Consider the following 23,789-nt stretch of genomic DNA (forward strand, 5'->3'; position numbering starts at 1 on the left):
TCCATCACAGGTGATAGGGAAGTCAGTATAGAAGGTGGAGGAGGAGGGGAGGAGCCAAAGATAAAGAAGGGGTGTTGAGAGGCAACCGAGAAGGCAGGAGAGGGATTGAGGGTGGGGGAGGGTCAGGTGACGATGAAGAATCACTTGCAATAGAACCATCGATAGGATCCTGGGGGAACGGGAACGGAGATGGGCATGGGGTTGGGGATGGGGGACAGCTAAAAGCAAGGAACGGGGACGGGGGGTGGGACGCGGGAGGGAACGACATACATAAATAGCATTTGAAAATGTATGCATGTGATGTGGTGGATGGATGTGTGGGCATAGTAATAAGGGATGCCCATTTTGTAGCTTCCTGTCCCAGTCCCATCTCCATGTTAGAGCCCCCTCTCATGGTGACAGGGGATGGTAATTTATTATTCTTGTCCCTATGGGCCCGTCCCTATTCCCATCCCTATCCCCAAAACTGGTCCCATGTTACTGTGTGTGTGGGTGAATGTATACTACCAAAGAACATGCAAATAAACCACCCTCTAAAAGACACCCACTCCAAAAAAAAAAAACTGTTAAAAACGTCCCCTAACAAGGGACGTGACAAGGAGACGGGGTAGGGGATGGCCGGGATGGGGGGACGGCTGTTGGGGACGAGACAAGGGACATCCCCGTCCCATTTTGGCGTCCCCATTCGGCCTATCCGTTCGGGACGGCGTTCTTGTGTTCTAGGGCCTTGGGACGGCCGTTCCCTGTTACTATGTTGTAATCTCATCAAAAATCACATCCGTGTTGTCGGGTTGTAGAGCTAATAGCCCTTCGTGTTAGTGCGATAGCCCACGAAGATGAGCTTCCTTGACTTAGAGTCAAGCTTCATCTTCCTCTTCTTCTTGTCCACATGGACAAATGCATCACACCCAAAGGTGTGAAAGTGAGACTTGGAAGGCTTCTTACCAAAGAAAGCCTCGTATGGAGTCATGGCTTGCAATGAAAATTTGGAGAATGGTTGTGGATGAGGAAGACCTCTATACTCCAACATCAATTGGGCCGTCACTAGCATGGTTTGATTCGCACACTCCACCACACCATTCTTGGATGGTGTGTTCGGATGTGAATACTCCACCTGAATACCGTGATCCTTGCAAAAGTGAGAAAAGAGACTAGTAGTATACTCTCCACCATGATCTGTGTGCGTGCCACGAACTTTGGAAGTACTTTGCATCTCCACAAACACCCTTCACTCACAGAATTGGAAGTACATCTCATTCTTGTACTCCAGAAAATAAGGCCACACATAATGACTGAAGTCATCGACAATTAGCATCAAATACTTGGCCTTCCCAAGGAAGGTCATGCCCATAGGTTTGAAGAGTTGGTATTTACCAATTAAAGTGGTGTAGAAGCCCACCTAGTGGCAACCTGTGGATGTGGTTGCCTATGTTGCTTGCCCCTCAAATTGCTAGGGTATAAAGTCTGAATAGGATGGAAATCTAGAAATCCCTTCACCATCTTCTTTCAAGAAGCCCATCAAATAGCATCAATGTTCAAATGACCATAATGAGCATGCCCAAGCAGCCCAAGCTTGTGGGAAGACCTTGCGGCTAAGATTGTGAGCATATAAAGCCTGCCCTCCTTTGAATAGTCCAAAGAATTGCACAGGTAGAAACATCCTCCATGGTCACTGCATCCTATGTAAAGACAACGCAGATACCTAGCCCTGTAAGACCATGAACAGACAATAGGTTAAAATCCAAATTTGATATATAAAGAACTCTAGCCGAAGAAGACTACCTGTCTAGCAATAAGGGAATAGTCCCCCCTCCTCAAATGAGAATGGTAGAGTTGTCACCAATGGTGATTGCACCTCCTTTGGAACGCATGTCTTGAAGCCAATCTTGTCTATAGGTCATGTGGGAAGAGGCCCCACTATCCACGAGCCAAGCCTTCTCTTATGCGGAAGAAGCAAGAGCTGTATTCTCCTTGGTAAATATATACACAAAGACACACTTTGTCATAGCTCGGGTGGACTTCGAATCCTTCTCCTTCAGCTTCAAATGGGGGTACTTTTGCCAGCACTTCTTCTTAGGATGAGTGCCCTCCCCACAACATGGGCACTTGGGCTTCTTCTCCTTCTCATCCTTCTTGTCCTCTTGCTTCTTTTCCTTGGCCTTCTCCTTTTTTCCTCCACCTGTACCTTGTACCTGCAATAAATTCCTTGGTGGAGCCAGCACCATTGGTGACCAGCCCCAACCTCTCTGAGTCTCTCGTTATGCTCCAAAGACAAGCGGCAATGAAAGCTCCTCCCATAAGAGTGTCTCATGGGTCCTCCATGTGATAAGGTTGGTGTAGGAGACATCAAATTGAGGAGATGGTAGTTGAGTCAAAAGGATCATAGCCATGTCTTTAGTGTGAGAGTACTCAACAGAAGAGAAGCACAAACATAGAGAGAGAGAGAGAGAGAGAGAGAGAGAGAGAGAGAGAGAGAGAGGAAGCAAAAGATGAAGGAAGAATATTGCACTGACTCAAGAAGAATGCTGATACAATGATGATGGACCAATCAGTCCCTGCACGCAACCCAAAGCGTTAGTGAGGACACTAGATTAGGCTGATGATGGTGGCACCAAGCATGGAGAGTTGGAGTGTGCACATGCAAAGGGAAGATTGAAGATTGAACAGTGTGTGTGTCTGACAAGTTGGGGGGGGGGGTTTGGCTATAAATAGCCATAAATGCCCAATTTGGCTGACTTGCACCAAGAGAGGCCATAAATCTTGGCAGACCAATAATAAATGCTGGTCACTGAAGTAAAATGTGAGAAAAATAGGGGTGACCTCGGAAAAATCCCAGATGACAATGACAATGTCTGGTAGGTATAGGTAGACTGTGGAAAGCACCTGTGTAGCAAGAGCCTCATCAACTAAAGTAGGCTCACTGTCATGGAGAATTTGGGTTATAAGAGCATAGTTCACACAAAGTGAACAATCTTGCGGAACCTGTAAATAAGCTGATCTGCGTGGACTTGTAGTAGTAGGAAAATGGGTAACACCTACATTCTCCATGAGCTGCTGATACCATTGAGGAATGGTGATAGGCTCATCATGCTGCGAGAGAGGTTGTGAAGCCTCTGGTACCTGCAAAGCACCTTTTTGGGAAAGGGACCCCCCCCTCACAAAGTGAAGGTATATCCTCTTACTTGAAGGAAGTCCCTAGCTGATAGTTGTGCATCCCCAAAAGGTCGAGGAGAGGCAGAAGGGGTAGGATTACTCTTTGAAGGAGTAGAGGAACCCGTAAGCGGTAGTATAAGGAAGCTAGAGTAGAAGGAAATGAAGGAGATGGTGATGGAGGGGGAGGAGCTGATGACGAAGGAGGGGTGCGGAGAGGTAACCTGGGGGGAAGGAGAGGTATAGAGGGTGGGGAAGGGGCAGTTGATGACGAAGAATCACGTGCACTAGAACCATCAATCGGATTCCTAGAGGCCGTAGCCTCGTCAAAAATCACATCCTTGCTTACCTCAATCTTCTATGTCGTAGGATCATAGAGTTGATATCCCTTTGTAGTAGTGCTGTACCCCACAAAGAGGAGCTTTCTCGACTTAGAGTCGCGCTTGGTCTTTCTCTTCTTCTTGTCCACATTGATAAATGCATTGTACACAAAGATGCGAAAGTGCGGCACGGAAGGCTTTCGTCTTAAGAAAGCCTCATATGGAGTCATGTCTTGGAAAGTTGAGGTAGAACGGTTGCGGATGTGAATCGTAGTCGCCACCGCTTCACCCCCAAGGGAATGAGGTAATCCTTGATGCTCTAGTATCGATTGGGTCATCTCCAGCATGGTCTGATTCATATGCTCCACGACACCATTCTCGGATGGTGTGTTCGGATAGATATACTCCACCCAAATGTTGTGATCCCTACAAAATTGAGAAAAGAGGTGAGAAGTAAACTCTCCACCATGATCAGCTAGAACACCATGAACTTGGAAGGTCGTTGGTTGCTCAGCAGACACCTTCCACTTGCAAAAATGAGAGTATGCCTCGCTCTTGTACTTAAGAAGTATGGCCACACATAACGACTGAAGTCATCAACAATCAACATCAAATACTTGGCCTTCCCAAGGGAGGTGGTAACTAGCCTTCCTTCCGTGGATGGGTGGTAAATCCCTGATTACAACTTAATTACAACAGCAATTAATGCAAATCTGAAAGCACAAATTTACCTACTGATCTTGGACATTGCACACCCGATTGGCCCCAAAATTGGCGCCCCTTTCGGTATTTCTTTAGCTTTATTGAAGAAGAAGTTGATTTACAATAATATTTTCCTGATCCCCTTCGCAATCCAAACTCCCCTTGTTGTCCAAAGTGACAAGCAAGTCTTCAATCTATTTTGCCTCTTGATTCGGGCACTTAATTGGCATTCATCCACTTCATAGATGATGGAAATGCCCCAAATTTAATGGCTAGCTAGTTCTCAACCTGAATTTAGCTGAAATTCATCTTCAGCCTTGTTGAATCCAAGTCTTGGACCTTTCAAATTTTGGCACGCTTCTCGAGGCTGTTGCTAAACCCTAATTTTTGCTGTAAATTAGGGTTTACAGCAGAGAAATTTGCAAATTTTCAGCCTCCAAGGGTCCAAATGCTGAGATCTTCGGAGCAAGGCAGTGAAATGGCTGGGAGATGAGAGAAAAAGCTGCACAGAGAGAAAATTCAAAGTTTTATTACGAAGAATGATTGAGAATCAGTCAAGTGCAGTTGCTGCCTTGCCGCAACAGCTTGTAGATGTAAAAAACTAAAGAAAATCAGTCATTTACTGCTGCTGCCTTGTCTCAACAGCCTATAGATGGTATCACCTGCTATTGATTGGTCTTCTCTTGTCCCTAGCTGCCTCAGAAGGTCGTCCAATGACTGCAAATTAGACCGACAGCATCTTCTCATTCTCTCTTGTAGGCTGAATACACTAAAAATACCCCTCCAGCCTCTAAAGACGTTTTCAGTCTTGCATGGGCATTTTTGACAAGTGGCAGCATTTTCAAATGGTTTTTTCAGCATTATCCATAATTAAATATTAATTTCCAGTCTTCAAATATTGAAAATTAGGTTAATAATTATTTCGATGCCTTGAAAAATAATCTAACTGACCAATAATTAAATTAACTAGTCAACTTTCATTCGTGAGTGTCTTTGTGCCATCTTTGACCATCAAATTGACGTTAGGTACCATTAAACGCCACTTCTCTAGTGTCACCAAATACCATCAAGTATCTGTGCGACATAACTTATAGCAACTTTTGCCTTTGACATCCCGTGATTTTCTCGGGTCCCGAGCTTGCAAAATTTACTCTAACCCCAATTACGGCTCACATGTGCAATATTTACTTAACCATGTGATTAAAAAGTAATCCACATGTTAAGTGAGGTTTCAAAAATACATGTCCTCATGACAACCCTCCCCCTTGAAATCCTTGCAATCGTTCTCGATTGCACTGCCAAATGCATCAAAAGCAAAGTACTACATTGGAATTTCCATAGGATATCATAGTCAACACAACATTGCGCACTGCTGTTCAACCATTTCATATGCCCAACATATGCTGAAAATTACCAGCCAACATAGCATAACATAAGACTCGCAAAGAATCTGAAAAACATTACCAGATTATCATGTGACATGTCTATTTCTCATGAGCTCAACTCATCTGGCAAAACCAAACCATAGCAGAGCATAACCAAGCATAAACCATGGCTAAAACATCAATGGCATCATAACATATGCTGTTGTCCATGGAACTAGATGTAAACCATTGAAAACTGAGTATAATTTGATCATAAACTGATCACTTGCTGATCTGAGAAGTGATCACAAACTACTGCAAATGTGACCCCAAACTGATCACAAACTCATTGCAAAAACTAACCAACAATCAATGCAAAAACTGATCCAAAAAGTGACCATAAATGATTCTCAAGCTGATAAAAAATTGAGCTGAAACTGATCAGAATTTTTGTCTCAAAATTGAGGCAAAATTCATGCCAAATTGATCATAAGCTGATGCAAAAGTATAGTTCCAGTGCCTAGGTGAAACTCATACTCATCTACATACATCTCACAGTGACTAGTACACTAAGTAGTGACCTCATGGCAAACATACTATCAGCACAATACCTTGGATGCATGCTGAATACATTCGAGATCCACTACATACGAGAGCTGTCTATAATTGGAGGGGGGAAGTGCTACCTCCCCCTTGAGCATCATGCAATACTCCGGACCCTTGCTCTGCTGAACCTGAGGGAGCCCGAACTAAAGTCGATGGCTTTAACTGAAAGGCATCTAGGTAAAGCTACAACAACTGAGGATGGTTTGCCAAGTCATCCTCTTCCATCCATTTGGCATCCGTTGGTGAGTAATTCTGAAAATTCACCAAGTATCTCCTAGAAACTTTACCTTTGACCTTTCTTTCCTTATGTGCCAAAATGTGCTGAGGTACCAAAATCTCATCTAGCTCCTCAATCTCAAGCTGAATTTCAGCAGACATATCCTTTTGCACATCGCCATGAAAAGACCTCAATAAATTGACATGAAAGGCATTGTGTATTTGCTAATGTGGAGGTAATTTCAGTCGATATGCCACATCGGTGATCTTATCCAACACCTGGAAGGGCCCATAGTATCTTATACTCAACTTCGGATACAATCTTTCTCTTCCTTTCGTCTTTTTCAGCCTTGCCTTTTCAAAACACAACAATACACAATCACCCTGTGCAAATTGCAAAGCACATCTGTGGCGATCAGTTGCCCTCTTTTGCTTTTCTTGCAATCTCTAAAGTGCATATTTTATCTTTGCATAGGCTACATTCAAGTTTTCCACATAACGATCAACCTCAAAGATCTTATCCTTAGTTTGCAGAATAGGTAGTATCTTCTTGCCACCCTCAAACACCTTAAATGGAGCTTTGCTTGTAGAACTATGCACTATGTTGTTGTAAGCAAACTCAACCAAGGGCAAATATTACTCCCATTGTGTCTTGTGGTTTGAACTATAGTACCTCAAAAGATCTAACACTGTGGAATTTGCTTTCTCAGAGTGACCATCTGTCTGTGGATGGAAGGACGATGAGAATTTCAGCGTGATACCCATATTCTCAAACAAGCCTTTCCAAAATAAACCGGTCATCCGGGGGTCTCGATCACTAATGATCGACTTTGGCATACCATGATACTTAAAGATGTGCTGCAAAAACAATTGTGCCATATGATTAGCCTTTATTTTCTTTCTCACCGGGATGAAATGGGCTTGTTTGCTAAATCTGCAAATGATAGTCCATATCCCTTCATTTCCTGTAGGTGTCTTAGGAAGCTAAAAAATAAAGTCCATTGCAATGCTCTGCCAATGCCTATTTGGAATAGGCAAGGCTGTAACAAACCTGGCATCTTTTGCCTATCATGCTTTACCTTTTGGCATACGATGCATGTCTTAACAAATTGTTCTACATCATGCCTCAAAGCTGGCTAATAAAAGAAATACTCCGCTGCCTTGACCGTGGCATCAATACCTCTGTGTCCTGCATACGGAGGAGCATGACTTTTAGTGATAACGCTAGGCCTTAACTGCTTTGTGACACATAGTCGTCTATGCATCGTCAGAAATCCATCTCTTAGCCCAAAGTGTTCATGCCTTGGCCATTGCAAAGATGATCATAAACATTAGCAAAGTCCGAATCAACAACATATTGCTCTTTCATGGCATCCAACTCCGTGTGATAAACCATGTTGGTAGCTAAAATTTGTGGCTTACGTGACAGTGCATCAGCCACAACATTCTTTCTACCATCAATATGTACAATTTGAAAATGAAACATAGAGAGAATTTTTGCCCATCTCATATGCTTCTCTGACAACTTTGTCTGTGTGAGAAAGTACCTCAAAGTTTGATGGTCTGTCTGCATTGTAAAATCAGTCCCCCAACAAATAATGTTTCCATGTAGACAGTGTATGAATTACAGCTAAGAGCTCTTTCTCATAGACTTGCAAATTCTTTTCTGCATCGTGGAGAATTTGGCTCTCATAAGCCACAACTCGATCGTCTTGCATAAGAACAACCCCAATGCTGTTACCACATGCATCACATTGAACTATGAATGACTTCCTTAGATTTGGGAACACAAGCACAGGATTTGAAGTCATCTTTTTCTTCAACTTTTCAAATGCTGAGATTTCCACTGCTGTCCATCTAAATGGCACATCCTTCTTCTGCAAGGCATGTAATGGAGATGCAATTTTAGCAAACCCGCGCACATACTTCCCGTAGTAAGAACATAAACCCAAGAAGCTGTGGATCTCATACACATTCCTCAAAGGTGGCCATGATCGTATTGCTTCAACCTTTATAGGGTTCATGCGAATACCATCAGCCTATACAATATGCCCCAAAAAGTGGATTTCATGCAAGAAGAATTCACTTTTCTTGTCATTGATAACCAGCCTATGGTCGCGTAGTTCATTGAACACAATTGTCAAAGTTGTTGAGAAACCCTTCACTCTTTACCTGCAGTTTGCGATTTTGCATTTTTGCGTTTTGCGTTTAGGGTTTGCAGCCCCAAGAAGGGGCGCAATCCTAGATTGACTGTGCCTATTTATAGGCCACTCTCTCACTCATTCTTTACGGCTGATTCATTCAATCCATCAACTCTTCTCTCTAGCCTCTTCACTGACCTCATATCCCTTCAGGAGGACATTGTGGTTCATGGTTCATGGCTGTCTTCATCATCTTCCTTGTGCTACGGCACCCTTGTTTCCTTGTATCACATTATGCCATGATTCAGAACTTCATCATTCCATTCATCAGAGTTTCTTTTCTCTTTTGTTCTCTTCTTCATGTTTGCCGAGTTCACTCTGTGTTCCTCCCCACAAACCCTACTGCCTTGCTGATACGTCATCTTTTGACATAGTATTAGAGTTGGATTTGCTCAAACAGTGGCAAAGATCCTCCACTCCAGTGACAGCAAAGACTGGTGGTGGGTTTGGCATCCACTTCTCTTCTTCTTCCGCTGCATCAAAATCTCGTTTTTGCAAGTTTCATGTGTTTTCAGCTTGTTGCCCATACCCCTTTCGTGGAGGACATTGCAGTCTCAGTTATCCCTTGCTGCCATCTACAGTTTGGCACATGTTTCCAGCCTTCCACACGTAGTCTGCAGCTGTTTACAACAGATTGATTGTTGCTGATCACTCTCCATTCAGAAAACAATCTCGTTTTTGCAGATTTTAGGTATTTCAGCTTGCTGCCCACACCTCGGACGCGGAGAATATCGCAGGCCATGCTGGCCATTGGTGACTAGAATAGTCTGGCACCTGTTTCTAGCCTATCACACACTGTTCGGAGCTGATTTTAGCATGTTGATTGCTATTGCTGGTTTTTCTTGTGTTTTTAGTATTTCTCTCCTCTACAACTTGCGTTTTTAGTCTTTCTCTCTCCTCACCTGCGTTTTTCTACTAGTTGCAACCTCTTACTATTGGTCGCATCCTCCTGTTGTTCTTTACTGCACGTTACCTTTCAGGTGGAAATCTTGGATCTTAGGGATCCTCTATATCTTCTTTCTCCTCTTCTTCTTGCCTTGGTCACTTAGTTAGCATGAAGCCAACTCCCAAGATCGAGTACCGGCATATCCTTATGGTTCTTGGCACCACATAAAGTTCGACATTTCTCCTCTGTATGTTTTCATCATCTTTGTACCAGGGCGCTTGGGTAAGTGAACAATTTTCTCACGAGGGACACTCTCTAAGTGGCACCTACTGCACGAGCATTCTTCAGCATGTTGCATTCCATCTCCATCTCACTCTTCTTCTTTCCCGTTTTGGGCTTGAGAGGAGGTGTTGAGAAACCCTTCACCCTTCACCCTTCACTTGCAGTTTGCGTTTTTGCGTTTCTGCATTTTGCGTTTAGGGTTTGCAACCCCAAAAAGGGGCGCCATGCTAGATTGACTGCGCCTATTTACAGGCCACTCTCTCACTCATTCTTTACGGCTGATTCATTCAATCTGTCGCCTCTTCTCTCCAGTCTCTCCACTGCTCTCACACCCCTTTAGGAGGACATTGTGGTTCGTGATTCATGGTTGTCTTCATCATCTTCCTTGTGCTACGGCACCCTTGTTCCCTTGTATCACATTCACTCCATGATTTAGAACTTCATCATTCCATTCATCAAAGTTTCTTTTCTCTTCTGTTCTCTTCTCCATGTTTACTGAGTTCATTTTGTGTTCCTCCCCGCAAACCCTACTACCTCGTTGGTACGCTATCTTTTGATACAAGCGTTTTCTATGCTTTGCCTCGTTCTTTGAATAGACAATCGTGTTATCAAAGAAAGTGCCCACAAATCCTCTATGTGGTCTGAAGATACGATCTATCATCCGATTAAAAGTGGTAGGAGCATTTGTAAGTCCAAAAGGCATAACTAGAAACTCATACAATCCAAAAGATGTTCCAAAACCTGTCTTAGACACATCTTCTGGTCTAATACGTATTTGATGATACTGACTTTTCAAATCTATACGGCTAAATATGACTACCCCTTGCAATCTATCCATAACATCATTGATTCGAGGAATCAGAAAGCGATTCTTTATTGTGATCTTATTCAGAGCACAATAATCAATGCACATATGCCATGAATCATCCTTTTTTTGCACCAAAAGCACTGGAGAACAAAAAGGAGATGAGCTGGGCTGAATCAACCCTTTTTCTAACAGCTCATTTACCTGACTTATAATCTCCTCTTGTTGGGCTGCACTGACTCTGTAGGGTGGCACGTTCCCAACATTCTCACTATCATTACTTTAGAAATGGTAGCTGTAGATACAACAAGAATAGATTCACCTTTCAACTTAGACATGTTCCCAATATTCTCACTATCATTACTTTAGAAATGGTAGTTGTAGATACAACAGGAATAGATTCACCTTTCAACTTTACATCAAGTGTAAGTATCTTTCCCTTGTGCTGAATAGTGATATTTTCAGCACGAGAATCAATCACTGTATGTATACGGTGACACCATGGCATACCAAGCAATACATCACAACCCTCAAGTGGAGCAATGAAGAACTCTTCGCTGTCCACATATCCTTGTATATGCAATTGAAGCTTTTCAATGAGCGGTGTGACGGGCTCTGCATGGCCTTTACATGCCATTCCAACTTTCCCCATGGGTCCCATCTCATCCTCTTTGATGCCTAGACGGGCAACAATCATCCAAACCAAGTTGTCCTAGCTTCTCAATCATGTGATTTGCCCCCGCATAGACCTTTCCAATGCATGGCTCTCGTCCATATACAATTCACATCAAGCGCACGATTGGCTTCATGACAATATTAATGCCTTTCAATTAATTCCAAAATACATGATCTTGTTTGTATGATATTCTCCACTACTATACCAGCCCTTGATCTAGAAGTAGCGCCCATCCCATCCACTTATTACTTACTACCAATTGCTTTAGGGGTAAGCTTATCTTCTCAAGTCTCTTTGTCATGAGAAAGTTATAGCCAAAGCACGTCTCAGAGTACTTTAAGAGATGTTTTTTAGGTGATCTCTTGCGGAACTCACTAAGAATGAACTGATGGCTTTGGATGAAACTGATTATATCCTTGCCCTTTTGGATGAAGGGATAATCCATGACAAGCTAATAATGTCTTTCAACAAATTGCTCAAACAATGAGCAAAGCATGGGCTGAATGTGATGTGTGGGTATCTCTTCTCAAGTCTCATACGTGTTGTCCTATTTGTTGCCTCACCATCAACAATAAACTGAATTACATTTTCAGCCCCAAATTTTCAACACCTTTTTCCCATTTCTCCACAAGTTGATCTACACTTTTTCTTGTACTTGAGGCATCATGTGAGGAATGAATTGTATCTTTCCTCGGGAATAAACAACCATCCCATGGATGGACTATTTTTGAGTATCACTCCATCCATCCACTATCAAAGGGACACCATTCTTCACCCAACTTTCTTGCACAGTTGCCAACGCACATTCAATTGCATCCTTTTTCTCTTGCAACAAAGTGGTATGTAGTGTCTCATATGATGGAGGCTTATAGGTTGGACCATACTTTGCGATCTCTTGGACCATCTCAAGGAAGTTGGGAGATCTTATAACGTTGAATGCAACATGATCATGGTAGAAAAACCTTGCCACAGCTGCATCCACCTTGTCCTTTGTACGAGGATTCCAAGCTGTTCCCAAGGTTTGTTGCTTGTTGCATTTTCCATGATGGGATAGTGAGGATGCAAAAGCTCCAAGTCCCCATGCATGGCTCCATCACCAATGACTGTATCATCAGCTTGCCAACTAAAAAAAGAGGCATCAATTGCTTGCTTTTTTCTTGCACATGCTTTGTTTTCTTCACTTGGGTACTTTGCCAAGAGCTGCCTTTGCATTTTAGGTGTGGTATTTGGGCAGAAATTTATTTGGGCTTTGATGTCAACATGGCATAACTGTTGCTTCACATGATTGGATCCTTCTATTTTTAATTGCTCACATCTTTTGCGTTTCCATTTCTTTGCACCTCCCTTTGATGCATAATGGTCCACTTTCTCAACCTCGTCCCATCAACTAGGCTGAGATCACTTATTGCCTAAACGCTTTGATCCGGAGGAAGCTATGACTTCTACAAATTTAGGAATTAAAAGCATTAGTCGATCCTCCATGAGACTTAGTCTGTTTTGAGAGAGAGAGAAAGAGATTGTTGTGAAAACAGAGATGTTATATATATATATATATATATATATATATATATATATATATATATATATATATATATATATATATATATAGAGAGAGAGAGAGAGAGAGAGAGAGAGAGAGAGAGAGAGAGAGAGAGCTGTAATTAGTTGAGCAGTGAAAGCTGTTTTAGAGAGAGGTACTGTGTGAGAGTCTAAAAAGAGAGAGCATGCTGTGTTACAGGTTATAGCCAAACAAAGAGAGAGAGAGAGAGAGGGAAGAGTTTCAACTTTATGCTTAGTGCTACAATCTTTTTTGAAATGGAGAGTGTGTGAAGGAAACTGCTAGGGTTTGCACTGAGGAAACACAGAGTGTACGATCACAACAGAAACACAAAGAGACTAACATAGACACAGAAAGCAAAACTCAAACCCTAAACGCAAAACCCAAAACTCAAACCCTTAACGTAAAACTCAAAACTCAAACACAAATAGAAGAAGGGAAAGAAGAATACAACTCTGAAGTGAATGAATACTGCAAATGAATGTAAGAGTGTATAGATACTTAAGGGTAGAGCAGTGCGTTGGAGAGTGATGTCCATCGGGCACGGATCCCAAGTTTGTGACCACCAATCGGAGTGTAGGATGGAGAGGATATAGCAAACACAGGTGTCAGGAGGAGATGGAGCACCAAACGCAAGCTAGACAAATGATGAAGAGGGCTGGCAGTTGTTGCTTGGTGTGGAGAAGTTGTTGCATGATAGAGGGCTGGACAACCATGTGTGTGTGTGGGCTGATGGCTGAAATCTGCACTCAAGGGTGTGAAACTTGCACAGATGGAATGAGGCTGAATGGGGGCAGCCTGTCTATTTATAGATGTTGAAAGGTGTCCCAAAGAATTAGGGTTTTTAGGAGACCGTTGAAACTCTCTCGGACCGCTCCCCTTTTTAGGGTTTTTCATTAATTAAGTGTGTTTTAGGGCTATTTTAAGAATGCTACTCAGCTGAAAAGTGTGCTTTAGCTCAACACCTCCTCTTAGGCCCAAAACGGAGCCAAAAGGTTAGGCCAACCACTTGGATTTTTACTTACCCCAAGGTGTCCCACCCCAAAGTAGCCAGGGCATCGGACAAAGGGTATACGTCGGTTGCCTAGTGGCCTACCAAGACTACAAAGGCGATGGTTATCTTACCAAGGGAGTCCAAGTGGTCACCCTAGAGAGGACAGGGCATCTGACAAAGGGTGCACATCGGTTGCCTAGTGGCCTACCAAACCCTACAAAGGCTGATGGAACCGCATTGAACTTTTTTTTAAAAAAAGTGGGAGTTAAATTTTATGGGATGCGGCCGATTGAGTAATAATGACCTAGAAGACGAGAGTAGGGAGGGTACACCCAACATATCACAAAACAATACAAGCTTACCCATCCACTTAAGGGTGTCGATGACGATGAAAAAAAAAAAGTGATGAGGTATCTGTGTGATGGAGTATGGTGGTGTGGTAACAACAACCTCTGGTGAAAACAGCTTAGGATCCGCTTAAGTGGTGCCCTGCACAATAAGATGCAAAGTATGCTACATGTTGAAGAATGCTCATGCAGCAGGTGCCACCTGGATAGTATTCCTCGTGGGAAAATTGTTCACTTGCCCAAGTGCCCTAGTACAAAGATGATGAAATCATGCAATGCAAAGGGAAAAGGTACAATAGGGGGGGAGAAGCCGATGTTAAAGACAAAGTGTTGAAGCTTATAGAATACCAAGAAGGGTAGAAACCACCTCTCAACTTGGATGTAGATGCCGAAGAAGAAAGAGGAGCTTGATGTCGGTCTTTGTGTGGTGCCGAGAACCATAAGGAATGGAAGAAGATGATGAAGATGTAGTGAATGAAGCACCCCGTTGGAAGAGCAAGGTAGAAGTCACCACCATGATAACATCGAGAGGGATACTATACGATCTGCCTCGGTAGGGAAAACCTCCATGTTGGAAGAATAGCAAGCACTCCTAGGAGAATGAAACCATGAAAGGAACGGTGCACATCTCCACGTCTCTAGCCCAGGTAGGACCAAAGCAATCTGCAAGTTAGCCCTACACTGAAAGACAAAACCTTGCAAAAGAAATAAGAATTTGCAAACATAGAGGTCAGTGGTGAGATGCTCCAAAGCAAAACAAAACAGAGAGAAAATCTAACTGAAAAGACAATGCAATGAATGTGTATGTGTGTAAATAAATGCAACGGAAGACTTAAGAATGGAAAAGCTAAGGACAATGAATCCTATGGGCCCGACTCTAAGAGTGCGAAAGATGGATGCTAGACTGACCTAGGGTATCCTAAAGGACCTAGAGACATGCTAGTCTAAGAACGTGTCTACCATCGCGTATGTCTAGTAGCAGGGCTTTGCCAAGGGAACACTTGATGAGGTGGAGAAGAAGGTGAGATGGATACATGAAATGCAATGGGATCGGGACTTGTAGACCAATCAGCCAGTCCCTCAGGGGTAGTGAAAGAGACTGTCTGTTGAGGTTGTGCTCAGGCCACATGTCCAACAGCAGCAACAAGTGCTGAAGGAGCAGATAAAGCAGGAGCAAAAGACGTAACCCCATTGGACTGTGCAGTCGCAGTAGTCTGTTGAGGCTTTTTAGGTGGAAGACCTTGGGCCTTGGAGCGACACTCCTCGTCCACATGGCCTGCTCTTTGGCAGTGTGTGCAAAACGAGTTTTTCCAAGGGAGTTGCTGCTGATAGGTCTAGATTCTTTGGTTCCATTTGAGGAAGATGAGTCATCCTTTGATTGACTTGCCTTCGTATCTTGCCTGTTCTTGCCACTGTTGGTTTTCCCTCTCGAAGAAGAGGTAACAAGTCCCCTCTGCTCTGAATAAGGCTGTGATGAGGATTTCTTGTGAACTTGATCATGTAGCCTCGCGTAACATAAGAAGTGACACTCAAACTTGTAGAAGGTTGGCAATTGAGGCTATGAAATGATATGCTGAATGAAATTGAAGATTTTTAGGGCATCTTATTCAAGAAGAACGTAACCTGATTGTCCTCTGACTTTGGAGAGCCAGTAGTGGAGAACTTGGCAACGAGTAACCCATGGTGGAGGTGGGATGGGAACACGTGGAGCAGAAGATGGAAATCCCTACGTAGGTGTAACCCAAGGTAAGTAGGATGACGCAAGTTGGGGATGGAATCCCTTGCGTCAGAGTGGTCATGTGAGAGGTGAATCTGGGGATAGTTAGGGGGATGCCCATCATAGCCGTCCCAGGTGCTATGGGTGCATTCGCCCTAACGAAGTACCATGGTGCAAGAGATATGGAATGGGGTAGAGAAGAAAAAGGTGCTAGGAGCGGAGATGGAAGATCCAACCCCTAGTATGTGTGAAGCGGATGTGGAGTGTAATTTGAGATTTTGAAAGGACGAAGAGAGATGATCAGTGGTGGAGGTAGAAGAGGGTGGGATGGGAGGGAAGTGAGAAGTGTGTTACATGATCAAATGTGACAAAAGCTGTAGTTGTACCTGAATTACGTCTACTTCGAGAGCCCCCTCTATCGAAGTTTACATATGCAAAGCCATCTAGATTTTGTACCTCAAAAGAAGAAACATGCGAGGGTTTTGATTCATGCAACTCAAAAGGATTGTACAAACCTAACATTGGACCTGGCTTAGATGATGAAGATGGATCACCAAACGTTCTGAATGCCGTATATTCTTCATGATTGGAGAGGTGGCTAGCCTCACCAACCGGTCCGAATGTGGTAGTAAAACTGGTAGGAGGGGTATAAACATCATTGTACTTGTTGCAATAGTACTCCTCAAAGTTCTCCGTCATGTTAGTGAAATTTGTAATAGGAGTAGAAAAACAAGGTGAAGGTGAAAGTGGAGTGTCGTCCTCCTCACCGAGTCCATAATGCCGTCTTAGGGCCTCCGGTGATGGAGAAGCCTGATAGGACATTATAGGAACTGGAGAAGAAGGTGTCTAAGACATTGTGATTCAGTTACAAGTCATATTGTGTGTCTCTCACAAAGACTAGCTCTCCACAATATCCGCAGGATACTCTTTACAAGAGCACCGACTCTAATACCATGTGAAGAAAATTGCTAGGATTTGGACTGAGGAAACACAGAGTGTACAACCACGATAGAAACTCAAAAAAAGAGACAGAGACAAATACAGAAAGCAAAACTCAAACCCTAAACGCAAAACTCAAAACATAGAAACTCAAACACAAACAAAAGAAGGGAAAGAACACAACTTTGAAGTGAATGAATACTACAAATGAATGTAAGAGTGTACAGATACTCAAAGGCAGAGCAGTGTGTCAGAGAGTGACATCCACCAAAGACGGATCCCAAATCTGTGACCACTAGTCGGAGTGTAGGATGGAGAGGATGCAGCAAACACAGGTCTCAGGAGGACCTAGAGCACCAAATGCAAGCTATGGACAGATGATGAAGAGGGCTGGAAGCTGTCACTTGGTGTAGAGAAGTCGTCGCCTGATAGAGGAAGTTGTCGCCTGATGATGGAAATGGGCTGCCAGCTGTCACCTACACACTGGAGGAGCAAACGTAACAGCAGGTGTGGCATTAGTCTTTGGGGTTGGACAGCTACGTGTGTGTGAACTAATGGCTGAAATCTGCACTCAAGGGTGTGAAATCTGCACAGACGGAATGAGGTTGAATGGGGGCAGCCTGTCTATTTATAGATGTTGAAGGTGTCAGAGTGCAGCGGTGCGGAAGCGTAGGACTGAGAGAGAGAGAACGCAGAGAGAGAAGAGAGAGAAAGAGACAGTGGACGATGAAGATCTGCTGTATAAAGAATGCTGAATACAAAGATATGCAGATATATACACGGGCGCAGTGCGCTGGACTGCGTGTCTCCACCTCGACGATGCAACCTGCTGTCCACCTCGAAGTCCGCTGCAGTCTGCACTGTTTGCTGTCTGAAATCTGTGAACAGAGACAGAATCTGCACGTCACCGGTCTGTAATCTGCGTGAGAGAAGTGTGCCTAGATTGCTGGGAACGTCGGGTATAAATAGCCGACAACCGGGGCAAAAAGAGGGCGCCAAAAATAGGGCGCAACCAGAACAGGTTGGCTGCAGGCAGTCGGACTGCCACGTGGCAGTCCGACTGTGCAGACTGCCACCAAACCTGCCCTACTGCCCCTGATCCCCTGATCAGGCTATGATCTCTAACACCCCCTCTCAGAGCTTGGACAGGGCAGAAGCCTGAGGGATCTGGAATGTCTCCGAAGTAGAGCCTGAGTAAGTGCCTTCGTAAACAAATCCGCAAGATTGTCCTCCGTCTTGCAATACTCCACAGTGATGGTCTCATCCAGAAGCTTTTCTCGGATGAAGTGGTACTGGATCTTAATGTGCTTCGTCCGGGCATAAAAAACAGGATTCCTTGCCAAGGCAATGCAACTCTCATTGTCACATCGCAGCAATGTAGGACGAGTCTGGGAGCACCCAAGCTCCTCCAATAATCTTCGAAGCCACACAACCTCGCATGTGGTGGAAGACACGGCCCGATACTTCGCCTCAGTAGACGAAAGGGCTACCGTGGGCTGCTTCTTGCTACTCCATGAAATAACACCTGCACCCAAAGTAAAACAGTAACCTGTAGTAGACCGCCTGTGGTCCACGTCACCGGCCCAATCCGAGTCGCTCCAACCTGCAAGTACAAGATCTGACCCATCTGTCCCTACGGGGTAATGAATCCCTAAATCAGACGTCCCCCTTAGATACCGAAGTAGCCTCTGAGCCTGCCAATGCACCGTCTTAGGGTCACTCATGAACCCTGCCAAGAGCCCAACAGCAAAACATAGATCAACCCTAGTGTTGAGAAGCCAAATCAAAGACCCAATCAATTGTCGATAGCGGGACGCATCCACCAAAGAAGAAGCTGAATGGGAAGTGGCCTTCCAGTTCGGATCCATAGGAGTAGAGAGGGCCCGACAATCCTCCATCTCAAAAGACACCAAGAGCTCCTGTACATATCTCTGTTGAGAGATAAAGATCCCCCTCTGAGACTGATAAATCTCATGGCCTAAAAAGAAATGAAGGAGACCCAAGTCCGTCATCTCGAACGTCCGATGTAAAGCTGACTTCGTCTCTTGGACTTGCTGTGCAGCATCACCTGTGACAATCAAATCATCAACATATAAGACAAACAGCACACAACCATCCTCGGAAGTGTGAACATACAGCTGCGGATCGGCCTTGGACCGCCGATATCCCAACTGAGACTGGAGGAACGAATCAATCTTCTCGTTCCATGCACGCGGGGCCTGCTTGAGGCCATACAAGGCCTTCTTCAACCTGTAGACTTTCCCATCTGAAGAACCAAAGCCAGGAGGCTGCTCAACATAGATCTCCTCCTTCAAATCACCATTCAGGAAGGCCGACTTCACATCCAACTGATAAACAGGCCATCTCCTATGACCAGCCAAAGCAAGAACAGCTCTAATGGTCGCCATACGAGCTGTGGGGGCAAAAGTGTCATGACAGTCAATCCCTGGGCGCTGTGCAAAACCTTTAGCAACAAGGCGAGCCTTGTGCTTATCCAAAGTACCATCACTGAGGTATTTGGTCTTGAAGACCCACTTGACTCCAATCACCTTCTTCTTCGAGGGGCGTGGCACGAGTGACCAAGTGCCATTCCTCTCAATAGCCTCCAACTCGGCTTCCATAGCTTTCTTCCATGGTGTGGACTGTAAAGCCTCCTTCACGGAGGTGGGCTCTCGATCCTGCATCACATGGGTCATCAAACAATAGTTGGAGCAAACAAGCTCCGTAGAATGTACCTGGTGCCTCCGTGACCGCCGCGGACCATCCTGCGGTCCCCACTCCTCAGGAACCCCCTCGATCCCTGAATCACGGAGTGTGTCAAGGGCCCAGCGAGGAGGAGGCCGAACCTCCCCTCGTCCTTCTCCATCAGCAGAAGACTCTGGAATATCCACCAGCGGTAACTCCTCAGAGGTGTCCGGTGGAACAGTAGACTCTGTGTCAGAAACAGAATCATAATCAAAAGGCACGGGCTCCAATGGAACTGTAGAAGGAGCCCAACTCTCCCCTGGATCTCCAAGAACGGGATGCTCCTCACCCATTGAAGTAGCCGGAACCTCCACAAACCGCACATCACGGCTAGTGTACACATCCCGCTTGACGGGATCATACAGTCGGTAGCCTTGGGACTGGAAGCTGTAGCCAACAAATACCTGTTTTCGGGAAGCTGCTTCAAATTTATCACGGTGAGCCTTGGGAATGTGAACATAGACATCACACCCAAAGACTCGAAAGTAAGAAACATCTGGCTTCGTCCCAAAATAAGCCTCAAATGGAGTCATCCTTTCCACGGCCGAAGTAGGGGATCGATTAAGGATGTGGACTGCAGTAGCCACAGCCTTGGCCCACAGAACCTGAGGGGTCTGTCGGTGCTCCATCATGGTGCGCGCCATCTCGATCACACTGCGGTTCTTCCGTTCAAGAATACCATTTTCTTGAGGAGTATTGGTATTGGCAAACTCTTGGTGAATTCCTCTATCTGTACAAAACCGAGCAAACTCATTAGACACAAATTCACCTCCCTTGTCGGATCGCAAGGTCTTCAACTTCCGGCCTGATCGGTTCTCCTCAAAGAGAAGCCAATCCTTGAAGTGCGAGAAAGCTTCTGACTTTAATGCCAAAAAGTAGGCCCATGTCATCCTGCTATAGTCATCCACGATCAGCATGAAGTACGAGCTCCCACGCAGGGACTCATTCCTCATAGGGCCACATAGATCCGTAGATACTAGCTCCATCGGTGAAGTAGACCGCCGCGAAGCTGTGTGGGGAATGGCATCTCTATGTTGCTTCCCCCGTATGCAGGAGACACATGGCTGCTGGCTCACCACTATATCCGGCAACCCTCGAACAAGCTGTCCACGTGACGCCCTCCGAAGATAGTCATAGTTCAGGTGACCAAACCGAGCATGCCATAATTCTGACTGTGCCTGAGAGGGAAGAAGAAGAGTAGAGAGGGCGGTGGAAGACTTCAGTTTGTAAATGCCGTTCTCCTCATATCCGGATGAGAGAACCTTCCTCAATCCACGATCAAGGACTCGCACCGTCGTACTGTCAAACTCCACCAAAAGGCCAAGGGAGCAAATCTTATGAACTGAAAGGAGATGGTACCCTAATTTAGTGTACTCAGCTTGCAAGAGAGAGGGAGGAGATGTTGCTGGTCTGATTTGTAGCCATCGGAGGACCTTCTGAGGTAGCAAGGGGCAGGAGAAGACCAATCAACAGTAGGTGATAGCATCTACAGGCTGTTGCGACACGGCAGCAGCAGTAAATGACTGATTTTCTTCAGTTCTTTGCATCTATAAGTTGTTGTAGCAAGGTAGTAGCTGCATTTGACTGATTTTCAGTCATTCTTTGCGACAAAACTCTGAATTTTCTCTCTCTACAACTTTCTCTCTCATCTCCCAGCCATTTCACAGCCTTGCTCTGAAGATCTCAGCATTTGGACCCTTGGAGGCTGAGAAATTACAAATTTCTTTGTTGCAAACCCTAATTTACAACAGAAATTAGGGTTTAGCAGCAGTCTCGGGAAGTGTGCTAGAAATTGGAAGCTCCAAGACTTGGATTTTTTAGGGCTGAATGTGAATTTCAGTTAAATTCAGGTGGAGGACTAGCAAGCCATTGAATTTGGGGCATTTTCATCTCCATCAAAGTAGGTGAAAGTCAATCAAGTGCTCGAATTAAGGGGCAAATCAGTTTGAAGACTTACTGGTCACTTTAGACAGCAAGGGGAGTTTGGATTGCGAAGGGGATTGGGAGAATCCCATTGTAAATCAACTTTTTCTTCAATAAAGCTAAAGAAATAACAAAAGGGGCACCAATTTTGGGGCCAATTGGGTGTACATCGTCCAAGATCAACATGTAAATTTGTATTTTTAGATTTGCATATATTGTTTGTTGCTGTAATTAAGTTGTAATTAGGGATTTACCACCCATCCACGATAGGACGGCTAGTTACACATTGTCTCCTTGATAGAAGTTTCATACTAGTGATAGACCATAAGAGTCTTAAGTGGATATTCTCCCAGATAGAGAAGATGGATATTAGTACTGTTGACAGCTCTCAATTCCAAAAAAGGAAAGCCATAGAGAAGAGATAGGTGTCAAGACAGTTGTTATACAAGTTTCTAAGTGTCCCACTACTTGTCACACCTCATGACATATTGCTAGACACTTGTTTTGTGCTACTTCACTTTCTCTCTTTGCATCAAGTCTCCCTTTCTCTTGTAAAAAGAGCTCATTTCCTCTCATTCTACATTAGCTTTCCTTGTTTGTGAACTCGTATGTAGCAGTTGAAGATAGCTTCAAAGTTGGTTCCAACCACTGTTCACCATTATCCTCCACTCCATCATCAAGTCCCTCTTCTCTCATTGCTGTTTTACAGGGTAGCAGACCTATAAATTCATTACAATACCTCTCTTTTGAAGCTCTTCTTTTGTTTCAAGATAAAAAAGAAAGCCTTAACAATGTATAGTTGATCCACCATCAAAAAGGGCTGATTTTGTTTCTCTTCCTACTAGTAATTTATAAAGAATTTAGTTGTTTTATTGCATAGTAAGTATATGCATGCGATGCATGTGTGCATGTACATCTTTTACATGATCTTGTGAGAGTGAGAAATACTTATCCTCACTCTTAGGTTGATTGTAATTGAGCTCATCCCTCAGGGACTTGGGGATGACAAGTTGATCAATTGGGGCTTTGATCTCTAAGTCTGGGCGCTGGGCATTGAGCACCTTCCACGAACAAAGTTAGCTCCATCATGTGAGGGAGCCAATTCTAATTTAGCACCAATTTATTTTGGAGATGCTTTTGAAAGTGTGTAGCTGTTCCAGTACAGATTTTTCAGGAGTATTGCATTTGAGGTTGATTTGCAGTCTGAGTGCACGATCTGCACCAGTGAGGTGGAAAAATCTTCATTGTTTCAACTTTATTGTGCTATACTTTCTATGAATTTTGTGTATTTTTCTAGGTTTTACTTGTTTCATCAGGTGCAAGCAGCTTATTATATTGGTTCACCTGAATTATGGAAATTTGACTGAGATGATTTATTCTCCCGATATTTAGATGTTGGTCATGTCAATGATCTGTTGAATTTTTCAGGCTTCAATATCCAGATCTAGTTGTCAAACTTCCATGTATTCAGTTCAGACTTAGCAGTTGGATTGGATGCAAGCCTTCCAGCCTTGATTTTCTTCTCCTTGTGCTCTTTTAACTATGTGTGCGTGAACACTGAAGATTCCATTTTGCAGCAAACCCAGCAGGTCAGCCACATGGGCTGCTGGTACAGTGTGTGACTACAAGGGTGTCTTTACATGGACAGAAAATAGATAGCCCTTGTCACGATAGGAAACTCTATTGACAATTGAATGAAGATGTAGGCGAGGAGAGGGCCCAGGTCATGGGTGAATAGTTAGCTGGTCCGATGTGCCTAATCAAAGTAGGTACTCCAATTTCACTGGACTCTTATGGCCTTAGAAGTCAAGATGCCATGTAATTAATGCTCAAGTAGGGAGGAATGCAACTTGAAGGGACATGACTGGAAGAAGTAATGTCAATTAAATATTTAAATGTGATTTTTAAAAATTGGAGGTTTGATGGGCAGTCAGTGTAGTCTGGACTTGTGTAGTAGGCTGTGGTTATTATAAAGGTTTCAAGTGGTAGTATTGTTCTAAATGGAGAAAATAAAGGGGTTCTTAAAAATAAGTGGAAGAGTCACTTAACTTGAGTTAGTTGTGTGCAGATGACAAGACCACATGATACAATTTTAGATTGTGTTTTAACGAAGCTCACGTACTTGTGCAGCCTAAGATCGGTTTGTTTCCTCGGATTTTTGGACATGAGGCAGCTGGGTATGCTTTTCACTACAAGCCATTTCTACGTTTGATATCTAAGAGTTATTGTTATGCTTGTGCATTGCTTTTCATAAATTCTTAAATACTTATGTTTCCTATGTCTATGCCTGTGTGGTGCATGTGCGTGTGTGCGCACATACACCATTTCTGGTGGTGGTGGGGTGTTGTGTGGGCAAGC

At 44.0% G+C, this 23,789-nt stretch overlaps 1 protein-coding gene across 4 annotated transcripts in view; it reads left to right on the forward strand.

Annotated features, from left to right (window-relative positions):
* Positions 1-23,789, forward strand: part of LOC148032980 (alcohol dehydrogenase class-P-like) — a 44,509-nt gene that overhangs the window by 13,370 nt on the left and 7,350 nt on the right. For all 4 annotated transcript variants that reach the window (XR_015691698.1, XM_087683680.1, XM_087683679.1 and 1 more), the window contains one exon: positions 23,562-23,608. Coding sequence is in view for 3 of the 4 variants with exons in the window: in XM_087683680.1 (XP_087539806.1) it covers positions 23,562-23,608 (47 nt within the window). In the remaining variant the exon portion in view is untranslated. The remainder of the gene's footprint in view (positions 1-23,561; positions 23,609-23,789) is intronic.

This window comes from Lygodium microphyllum, chromosome 8 (assembly GCF_053477565.2).
Source record: "Lygodium microphyllum isolate KBCC chromosome 8, Lygodium_microphyllum_v1.1.10, whole genome shotgun sequence".
NCBI lineage: Eukaryota > Viridiplantae > Streptophyta > Polypodiopsida > Schizaeales > Lygodiaceae > Lygodium > Lygodium microphyllum.